This window comes from Astatotilapia calliptera, chromosome 19, assembly GCF_900246225.1.
Source record: "Astatotilapia calliptera chromosome 19, fAstCal1.2, whole genome shotgun sequence".
Taxonomy (NCBI): Eukaryota; Metazoa; Chordata; class Actinopteri; order Cichliformes; family Cichlidae; genus Astatotilapia; species Astatotilapia calliptera.
The window spans coordinates 18,005,632-18,016,841 of record NC_039320.1 but is presented as its reverse complement, the minus strand read 5'-3'; the positions used below and the strand labels follow the sequence as shown (position 1 = coordinate 18,016,841).

At 40.2% G+C, this 11,210-nt stretch overlaps 1 protein-coding gene across 2 annotated transcripts in view; it reads right to left on the bottom strand.

Moving 5' to 3' along the window:
* Positions 1-456: 456 nt before the first annotated feature.
* The window catches only part of mta1 (metastasis associated 1), a 48,657-nt gene continuing 37,903 nt past the window's right edge, over positions 457-11,210 (bottom strand). Inside the window, exons 9-19 of one of the 2 annotated variants that reach the window (XM_026151730.1) lie at positions 10,427-10,526; positions 9,833-10,021; positions 8,628-8,702; positions 8,401-8,459; positions 7,960-8,123; positions 7,175-7,326; positions 5,849-6,038; positions 5,650-5,739; positions 5,344-5,499; positions 2,630-2,778; positions 457-1,113 (exon numbers count right to left, since the gene is read on the bottom strand). In XM_026151730.1, coding sequence (XP_026007515.1) covers positions 2,669-2,778; positions 5,344-5,499; positions 5,650-5,739; positions 5,849-6,038; positions 7,175-7,326; positions 7,960-8,123; positions 8,401-8,459; positions 8,628-8,702; positions 9,833-10,021; positions 10,427-10,526 — 1,285 coding nt within the window. In that variant the 3' untranslated portion in view covers positions 457-1,113; positions 2,630-2,668. The remainder of the gene's footprint in view (positions 1,114-2,629; positions 2,779-5,343; positions 5,500-5,649; positions 5,740-5,848; positions 6,039-7,174; positions 7,327-7,959; positions 8,124-8,400; positions 8,460-8,627; positions 8,703-9,832; positions 10,022-10,426; positions 10,527-11,210) is intronic. The other variant, XM_026151731.1, reaches the window with a different exon arrangement.

Below are 11,210 nucleotides of genomic sequence, written 5' to 3'. Positions count from 1 at the left end.
ACTTGATTAGAGACTTTAAGGCTCAGATATGTTCTGATATAAGGCTAAAAAGCCAGCACAGGTTGTCAGGCGTCTACAGAGCCTAGGATGTTACCCCAAAGTGAAAAATGTTTGCAGGAGAAGAGATGTAATCTGCAAAGCTGCTAGCAAACATACAATAAACACACAAAGGACAGGACATGAAAGCAGAGCACACTCCTGCTTTTTTTTTTTTTTTTTAGTTTTCAGATGTTTGCTTACAAAACATGTTTCTGGTTGTGCATGAAATCTTTTCTAATACTAATCATATAACATATAAAGCAATTAGGAATGAAAAATTCTCCATTATTTTTTGCATATACCCTGTTTGCATACCTGCAGGAGTAAGAAAGACGGGTAAACACCAGCTTGAAAACAGAACATTCAGTGCAACTTTCACCTCCGTGCACAGACACCAAAGGAAGAGGGGGGAAAAAATCAATTACCTCTTTTTTTCCTTTTTTAATTACACTTTAGAAGCATAGATGCATTACTTATGAAAAAGGTAGAAAAAACACCAAGTCTTTCTCAATAAGTTAAACCTCTCTGGGCGAAGAGCAGGGCCGACTCACACAACAGAAAATTTCCTAGAAAGCATTCAAATTCAGAAAAACAAAAGACATTTTGAACTCGTGTCACTGAAATCAAAGTGCGTCTCTCTTTTTTTTTTTTTTTTCTTTTTAAACTTGAGAAAAAGAAAAACACAGAAGATGCAAGTGGCTTTTGTTACGTTCCTTCCACCCTTTTCCACAGGGTTTTTTGCAAGCATTTTTCTTGAAACTTCAAGTTTCAACGTTTGATCGACAAACAAATAAGCTGAGTTATAACTGGTAAAAAAAGAAAAAAGAAAAACATTAAAATAACAATAACAATAATTACAAAGACAGTAATAACGAGAAATGTAAGTAATAAACACAGTCCTGTACAGTCAGGCTCATTTTCTGATTGACCACAGCCAAACTGATCGATTAGTCTTCAGAAGTCTGATAGACTCATACTGATTGAAGAAAAGTAGCCAATGCTGTCGTCTCCTTTCAGCTGCCCTCGGCTATGGTTATAGTGGGAAAAGCCTCATCCAATTCATATCCCCCGCTGCTGTGGAAGAAACACACGAGGGAAAGGTTTTACACACAGTTAATGACAGCTGACAGCAAAAACTCTCAAAACTGGGCAAAAACCATAATGTTTTACCTCTCATTAAAACGTTAAAGTTTTCATACCCCTTAAACTCTTCTTGGCTTTAAAAATAATACTGAGTATTTAGTTTAACTGCTCCTTACCTTTAATGAAAGCACAAATTGTTTTTGATCTAATGCAACATCAAAACCAGTGTTAATTTTGACAACAAAGCTTAATTAGGTTTTATTCATCATTTAGGCATCTAGATTCTTTTAGCTTTAGATTATAGTTGACTGAATCGAAAGTTTATTTAGTTAACCAAAATATAAAGTGTAACAGTTTACAAAGCACCTTATTTTCATTGACATCAAATTCAAAAGGAGTCTACATTTCAACACTTCTCTCCCTCCAACCCTGTTTATCGGGGGCAGACGTGACAACCTTCCTATGCAAGGAGATCAATTCTGATTGACTGAACGTAATTAGTTCTGATTGGAGTAAACTTATTTTCAAAAAATAAAAAAAATACAAAAATTAACACAGGTCAGAACATTTATTTCCATCTGGAATTGCATAAATTCCCCCCCCCCAGCTGCCGATTGTTTTGAAGATGGGAGAGTCAGACCACTGTATGAGGTCTTCTCCAGCACATCCAAAACATTCTCAAAGGCCTTAAGGTCCGGATTTAGTTGTGGCTAGTCCTATTCCCTGAACTACTAATCATAATTTGAGTCTGATGAATCCTAACATTGGTATCTTCCAATATCCCTGAAAGAAAAAAAATCCACTGCTGGGAAAAATCTGGTCACTCAGTATATGGTAGTCAGCTGATATTGACCTGACCACATGGAGCAACCCGTGATCATAGCACTGCTTTCACAGGTTTGTAGGGTAGGCACCAAGCATGATGGGTGCATTCGCCTCTCTTCTTACCCTGATGCACTCATTACAGACCACATGACCTTCCTCCATTGCTCCATAGTCTAATCTCTGTTACCTAACAAACTGAACCCTTATTAGCCCAAGTTTAAGGCTACACAGCCACTTAGTCTCAATGCCTCTCTCTTCACACTGTGTTTGTGGAAATGCTCTTACTTTCATCATTAAAACACAGCTGTGACTTCTACTGTTGCCTTTTTTTAGGATTTAAATTCACCAAACATTGAAGTGATGCAACACAGTCATTAACAAAGATTTCCTGATCATATTTCTCCCTCAGTGAGAAGTTCACCACTATTCTTCAAAGCAATGTATCTGTAGGTTTGTATCCTAGTTGTAATAGATACAAGCGCCTTAGATGCTTTCTTTGCTTTGATTTTTTTGATTTGTATTTTACTTTCGTAGCGTCTCAGGTTATAGGGGTAGCTGGATAGGCGTATGTTTTTCCTTTCCTCGTTTTTGGCGAAACAACATTGTTAGACAGAACAGCAAAACTATTAACACAAAGGCAATTAAAAATAAGCATCCTCACGGGTAAGTGGGGATTTCTCACCTCACTGAGGTTCGCAGTGAAGGTTGTCCCGCAGAGTGCTCAGTCCAGTTCATGTACCTCGTCCTGGAGGGACGATGAGGGCCGCACTGCTTCACTCATTCGTTTGGCCATAATGTCCCACTGTGGAGCCAATACTTTGGATTTGGCACCTAAAAAAAAAAAAAAAAAAAAAAAAAAAAAAAAAAAAAGAAGACCATGAGAGATGTCACGGGAGAAAACTAAAATAAATACAGCTCTAGTTTTTTAGTCTACAGGCAAACAACAGTATTTTCAGATGCTCCCTTATTAGTAAGGGGCTGCACAAAATTATTGCTTTCTTCTGCCCTCTGCTGGCTTCCTAAAGTACTTCAGCACAGAGGAAAAACAACACCAAACCTTATTTTTGCTGCGCTTTAGAAAACAACGTGTGCCTCCACATCTTCCACTTCACTACTTTTTATACGCTTCAATCAAAGCCCATCAGGCCAACACCATTAACATTCACATTTAGTTGGCAGCAACACAAAGTAGCAATAAAATGATGTAATATTCAAGTTAATTGATGTTCTAAATTGAAATTAAAAACTCTAAATGCACTCATGCTTGCTAGAGAAGCAACGAAGGCTATTTTGCAAATACTTGTTAGTGAGATTTCATGGCAGACTGTCATTCAGACACAAAGTTTTGTAAGAAGTTATATTTCTGCATTGAGGTCTGAGCGCCTCTCCTCAGCATTTACATGCTACTATTACATAATATTGTTCCTATGCTGTTTTGTGGTCTCAGTTTCTTCTTTTCTTTCTACTTTTCTACTCCTCAAACGATTTCAGCAAATCATCGCAATTCTTGACGCTAGAAGGAGACTTTACTCGTCCCTTTCACCAGCTTTTTACTCACAGTAGAAGCTTCTATTCACAATGATGCAGCATATCTCCAACTTCATACATATAGAAACATACTAAAGAATTTAATTGGCTGTTCCATATGTATAGTGTTGTCTGGGTTAAGCAAACAAGACAAAACGTAGCAAATTTTATAAGTAGCAAAGTTGGATGAAAGAAGTTTCTTTTACCACTTGGGGGCAGCAAACACAAACTTGCCATTTAGACAGACAACAAATACAAAAGTCAAGATTTAAGCCTCTTTTGGTCCCCTTTGTGGTCTCTACCAGCTCCTAAGGGAAATACAGCCCTTAGGTTGTTAACGCCTCGCTACTTTCATCAGCTCCTCACTGTGCCTGCTCGCAGCCAAAAAGATGCTGTGAGAGCGTGACAGTAAACCAAAACAGTAAACCTCCAGGCGAAACAGCTGAACAACGAGCTGAAACTCATTACGACGCTCCATAAACTCAATTTGAGCAGCAGACTTGGGTCACAATTTCGTGTGCGTTCTGACCACAAATGATCCCTTTCACTCTGCCACAAAACACAGTCATTTAATAAGACAAATAAATAACGATGTTTAAAAGTAATGAAAATAAACATGCAACAGAAACCCTTTCTGTCCTCTGATATGATTGAGTCAGCTAGTTGGAAGTCAAACAAATGAAAACTAATCCCTAATCCTCGAACCTGGACGATTTCCAACTCCGATCTCCTCCTGGTGTGTTATCCCAGCATGGGCCTGAGGTGGGCTCATAGAGCAGTGGAGATACTCTCCCTCAGGATACACTTACCGAACCCTCCTGATCCTCCTTTCTCCCGTTACCATGACAACATAGACCGTAGCCTCCAGCTAAAGAAGCAAGGCCGATCGGATCCTGTTGCAATCTCCCTCTTGCTCTCTCCTCTTTCCATCCTTCCCTGGCATTCTCTCCCTCTCTTCATTTCCCAGTCTGTCTCTACCCATCTCCCATTTCACAGGGGAGAAAGAAAGTGGGACATAACGCCCCAAAAAATAAATAAATAACATATAACAACATAAGAGCCCCACTCAAACTGTTAACCCTTCGGCAGTGGATCGTAACTATGTGCTGTAGCCGCAGAGGTCGCAGGTGTAGATTTATATTCTGCTTAAATAATCTGTGTTAAATGATTCACAATAATGAGATAATAAATGTAAATGTGACATAATTGCAATAATTTAAAAACTGAATTTTAAAAATAAAAAGGCAAATACATTAAGTATTATTTAATTCAACTTCAAAACATGAGAACTGCCTCTTTAATGGTCCAAATTTGATCAAATGAGACAAGCAAACTACACCAAGGCAAATTCAAGTTGCCTGTAAACCTTTCAAAACCCTTTGAATGTTTTTTAAAGGATATTTTCATTTTGAGAAACAAAGGGGATTTTGATTAAAATGCATATTGATGGTACAAGTCTTTAACAACCAAAAAACAAAACAATGTTCAACATATCAAGCATAACTTGGGCATGTGCTGAATTCAAGCTTACAGACTTAAATGCTGATATATTTCTGCCTGCCCACAGATGCTGCACATCTGCAAGCCACATTGCAACCCACCCCCATCCCAGCCTGCTCTGTTCTATACGAAAGCCTTGATGCCGCTGCTGCTCTCCCTGCTTTTGGTTTTCCACATATCAGTGAGGAAGGGTGGAGAGGTGCAAGAACAAAGACATGCTGCCAAATATATACCACTGCAGATGGAAATAATCTTCTATGGTGGTTGTGACAAATAGGAGTTCGGTGAAGATGACATTCTTTGACGCTGACGAGGCAAACACATGCAGATTGTATATGTGCTTCAAAGTTTCTAGTCTGTCTGGCTCACCATCCAGTCCATTGTGCTGCTCATAGGTACGCTTGCCCAGGATGGTGGGAGAGCCGTTGTTGAGGATGGGAGAGGACTTTATAGGTGTCAGACTGCCTGTAGAGATTGACCCTCCGCGAGTCGGTGGATTGGGCTTGGATGGACGGGGATGTGCTTCTGAAACATGATCAGAGACACATGAAGAAAATGACAGAGGAAATAAATTCATTTTGTCATAATACCTAGCTCAAGGTATCACACCCAGTTAAAAGTGACCTGAAAAACTAGAAACTGAAAAATGAACATGTAGTGGCGAATTGATCTCACCTAAATACCGAACAACAGACTCCAGAGGTTTACGTTCCACAGGTTTCAGTGGCAAAGGCTTTTTTGGCCTGTCTGGTAATCGCAGAGCACCTGCACACATTCAGTGAAACAACACTGTCATTAGAAATATGAGGACGTGTACAGAGCGCCCAAATGTTATAACATGTCATAGTTATGCATGAGGGAAACGGTTCCTTACATTCTGCTTTGATGGCTGCTGTGTTGACTGGGAGGTAGGGGTGCCTGGCCATATATCGAGGTCTGATGATGTCCTGGCAGGTGCGACGTGCCATCCGTGTTAGGCTGGTGGTCTGCAGGTAAAAAGCCTGCCGGGTCTTTACAGCAAACTTGGGGCTGCCGCTGTGGCGAAGGGGCAGGCCATGGGGGCTCTAGAGAAGGTTTAGAGGATGAGAAACTTCTTTTGTAACCAAAATGTTGAACAGCCTGTACTAGTAGAAATGTGTATTTACAGTTGAATGCTAAATGATGGATTAGGGAGAGATCAATTTATCACAGGACTAAAGACAAGGAAAACATCTGGACTACAGTCATTGCCTGATAGGAATTTAATGGCTACCAAAGGGAAAGACAGATGCGTAGAGTGCTTTTTAACTCCCCCCATAAAGTACCCGTGAAAGACAGTTAAGTTCTGACACGTCAGTATATGTCCGTAAAATTGCGGTCCAATGACCATTAGAATAGGTCCTGTTTTTTCCCAGGGTAGCTGCACAGACAGAGATCACCCTCATTTAATTTCTGATGCAAACCCAGTCATTTTGTTCTATAAGCAGACCTGAAATATGCCAGAAAGTCCCTCAGTTCAGAAGAGAGCTCTCAGGGTTACTCCTAGTAGGCTTTCAAAGGGTATAGATTTAAAATGCACAACACATTTAAATGACTGGGCATGCTGAATGCTCTGTGCTGTAGGGATTTTACTGAAAACTCAACAGGATTGTAATAAAAAATATTTAAAATAAAATAGGATACACTGCTCTTTATTAAAAAGGACAAAAACCACAAGAAGAGAAATGCATAGATGTATGGTGTGTTTGGCATCTGTAGACCCCAAATTAGGACACTGTGGTACTTTCTCTCTTGAAGTAATAAATATTACTTTTTCACAGGTTGTGGTTGCCGCACTCAAAGATGGAAAGACCTACTTTCCACCTTTGATTCATTCTCGAGGCTTACTGGGACACTTAATGGAACTGGGCTGTGATTAACTCCACCTTTGCTTTTCCTACTGTCATAAGACAAAATGTTTGCTTTAAAAGAGCATCATTTGGACCATTTTCCCCCAAACAATAATATCATACTGATTCAAGCGTCTCAGATGTCATTTTCATTTTATACAATGACTGGGTTAATTTAAAAAGGCTAAATTAACTTAACTAATAACCAACATTAGATTTTTCTCTGGAAGATGAACTTTTGGTGAACTGCAAGGTTTCCGGCAGACAGTAAGGCTGTTATTTGTGGAAAGGAAACAAAGTCAATATGTAGTGAAGCGTGTGTGAGCTTGTACCATGTTGTTACGGTTGGGTCCGGGCCTCTCGCCATCCAACCTCGTGGGCATCTTCAGCCCTCCGTATTTCTTCCAGTAGGTCCAGCATGAGGCGCACAGGCGACATTGCATGTTGGGAGGTCCCCACGAGTACCACTGGTAGGAGCTGCTGGCTATACACACAAACACACAGCACAAAATCACATGGCTAAGCAGAGATGATTACAAAAAAACCAAAAATGGGTGTAGTAAGCCCTAGCTTTAATCATTCATCGTTAAATTAAGTACAGCCTCTAAAATAATTCAAACAATACTTTGCTGCAGGGCACATAAGGCCATTTTCTCTTCTCTCTATTATGGAAATCCAATATCAAATGTGTGCCGCATACAAAGAGCACAGAACAGATCTTTAAATTATCTGTATTAGATTGAAAATACACCGATCTGAAGACAAGGATGATGGAGATCAACATAGGCTGATGATCTTGGATGCTAGCTAAATAAAAATTAGGAAAATCAGTACAAAAGGATGTTGTCATCACGTATACTAAAACTACAGACGCAGCACCCAAGATCCATACCAGGTTAATTATCGAGCGCAATTAAAGCAGCAAATAGATTTTCACACCGAGACTGAAAGATGTTTAATTGTCGCATCAAAACTGATTAGGATTTGCAAACATCTGAGGCTTTGACTGTATATCTATCACGACAATCTCATTTCCTCTAAGGAGGAGAAAGAACTCTTACATCAGGACAGTAGCTACTGCATTTGCGCAATAACAGGACACAACAGAATGACTTACTGTAGCAGCTTTCACAGGCTCTACCCAAGCCTGGGGTCGGCACTGAGCCTGGAGGTCCTGGGACCGCTGTACCCGCTGTACCCACTGTACCCGCTGTACCCGCTGCTCCATTTACCAGAGCTGGCTTTACATTGTTACTCAGCTGGTTAGGGTTTGGCTTGTTACTGATATAAGAAGAGATACAGAGACAAGACATTCACCAAGAGAACAAATAATATTCATCAGCCTGCAACCAGAGACAGTAGTTCCACTGATCCAGTACTGAGAGCGTTTGTGAATAATAAAAAGAAGAGTTTGTACTGTATAATGAGCGACAAGTGCTGAACTTTAAAATACCAGAGTTGTTGCTGTGACCTTCTCCGCAGCATCGACTGATTTAATACTTGATAATATGTAGGAAAATGAAAGCAGGCTGATAAAATGCTGCATCAAAGTACTCACTAGTTGGGGATGTAGACCTGCTTCAACTTGCTTTCTGCCTCGGCTGCTTTTAATCGTTTCTGGAGCAGAAAAGGAGGTTGTTGACGAGAAGTGCAGTTAGACCTAGTGAATTTCTAACCTTTAGGTACCAACAACAGATTTGTGAATCGCATGCAAATATAAAATTAATTAATATGGGTCACTTAGTTTTCTTTTTTCCTTAAGAAATATATAAAGGAAGTTGTTACCTGCTGTACATATCTATCTGTGGTCTTCCACATGTAGTAATACTCAATAATACTCGTCAGGGATTTCCAGGGCAACTACACAGGGACAGAAGAGGAAAATAATTATGGTTTTAGTTGAGGTGATGTTATGGGAACAGATAGAAAGAGAGGAAATCTTGCTGAAGGCAGGGAATGTAAAATTAAAGCTGAAACTCTTGATTACATGATCATTAACGACTTTAACTAACTGAGAAATTAAGATTGGTACTCAAATAAGATGATTCTCCCTTTCGTGACATTTATAATTATGAATGCTAAAATATCTGTGTATTTCTTTCACATTTTAAGGAACACACACGCATTCAACCTGATGTAGTACTCGCTCATTAAAAAGGTAAAGATACGATTAAAAAACTGAAGCTAAATCGTTACATTGCCTCTATGAAGTTTGAAAGAATATGAGCCTTTAAGTGGTGGCCCCACCCATACTGATGGTGTAGTCTTGTTGTTGGAAAAAAACCTCAAGTAGAAACAAAAGTCTGCAGCACTGACAGCAGATGGCCACCAGGTGGCGGACTGATGCACACAGTGAGAGAACACTAAAGGCAGCGCCACTCTTCTCAGCACTGAAGAACATGAGGCGCTTCAGCAGAGAAGAGGCAGCTTTCACTGGATGTTTGTTTAAAAATGCTCACTATTCATTCTTACCATGGGGCTGGACACAGTGCTTCTTTACAAGACTACTGTTATGCTTGAAAGTTGCATAAAAGGAAAATCAGCTGAACACCTAAACGAAGTCTAAAATGGGGAGAATCATAGGACTGGTTTGAGCTGTAAAGGTGTTGGCAAGTTAACTTCTAGAGGGTACGTATTACAGCCAGAGCTCTCTCCAGGATATTCCTTTATGTTTTCTGTACATAAAATTCACAATTTAATTTCAGTGCAAATTGCTGCATAAGTTGATAATTATAAAGCTTGATGAGCTGAGAAAAATCTGTAAAATGAAATGAATTCAAGTGGCTGTATTTGCAGCTCTTAAATAAACCAAGGACACTTTGCAATACATTTTGTTATTCCATTTGAAACCCAAAGTGGAAAACAGCACTTCTATGTCTGTCTGCCCGGTTCTCAGCTTACAGTCTGCATGTAGTTTCATATACTGCACACAAATATGACAGAACAAAAGCATGTTTCCTAAAATCAAATCCTACTGTTTTCCCACTTACAAAATCCTGCTGGATATCGGTAAAGTCTTTGCCGTATTTCTCGAGGGCCTCCTCAAAGAGGTTGGCCTCCGAGGCGCTCCACTCCTCCATTTCATCCCTGCAGAGGACGGGCCCACCCTGAGGAACCAGTGCTGCGATGGCTCGAGTCATGTCGTAGCCTGTAGCATGGAGGGTGTCCATGGCATGAAACTAAATGCAAGACAAATCCATGTCAGTGCATGAGTTGAACCAATCATGCATTTCATTGCAGCTATATGATTATAGTTTACCAGTTTAGAGTGTGTAGACACAGCCTCCATGAGAGTATCTGAGCTGTTTCTGTGTGTCTGCATGTGTGTTTGTGTACATGTGGGTAGCTAGGGCTCTCATCCATGTTTTATATATGAGGAAAGGATCTAGGGCAGAATAGACCCACACTAGGCTGGCTAGGTTTTGGGGCCAAATGCTTGTTAAGGATAACCAGACACAGGCTTCAACAATCACTAACAGACTCACGCGCAAGGATTTTCTGATTAACAGTCCTCCTTCTCCACAACACCTTTCACATGTCATGTGTTAACAGTTTAAATCAAATCATATATATGTCTATCTCACCAAGGTGATGTCCCTGGAGGCTGCAGCAGCACTCATATGTAGGCTGGGCTGTCGGACAGAGCTACTGCAGTCCAAAGCTCTGGCAAAGGTACCTACTGACCTGTGGGACACATGAGAAACTACTGATATAGTTCCCTTTACAGAACAAACATGGAAGTCATATCAGCAAAGTCCTAACTTTGGTTCTTCCAAATAAAATATTCAAGTCTGTAGTGTGGTCAGACAGATAATGCACCTCAAGCAAATTTAGACCTCAACAGGCTAAAACTGCTTAGCAACCAAATATGGCTTGAAAACTAGATATTCACAGATTTTAGGAAAGGTTTGTAGTACTTATTAGTTTTAGTGAATTCATGTATTTTCTCTCACGCTGAGAATTAAATAACTGCAGCATCTTTACCAGGTGCAATCATAGCGTTTCACAACAAATCAAAAGTTCTACCACATTTAAATCTTCAATCTTCCTGAGCAGCAGTGCGCCGCTTTCAGTGCGGCGGCTATTTTATTTTCTATTTCTCATTCCCTGCAAGTCCCACTCAGATTACTTGCACTTGTGTGTCCATAATGTGCACTGGATCTGCTCAGCTGTGTAAAAACAATGACTCCTCAACTTGAATTACATAAAGGGGAATAGAATGAAGTCTCAGGGAGCCGTAGTTGAGACCATTTGTTGTAAATCTTCTCCCTCAACCACCTCAGGACAGAAAATACAACAACAACAACAAGCATGCTTCTGGTGCCACTCCTCGCTGATGTGCCCTCGCTCTCTCCACCAGTTATGGGG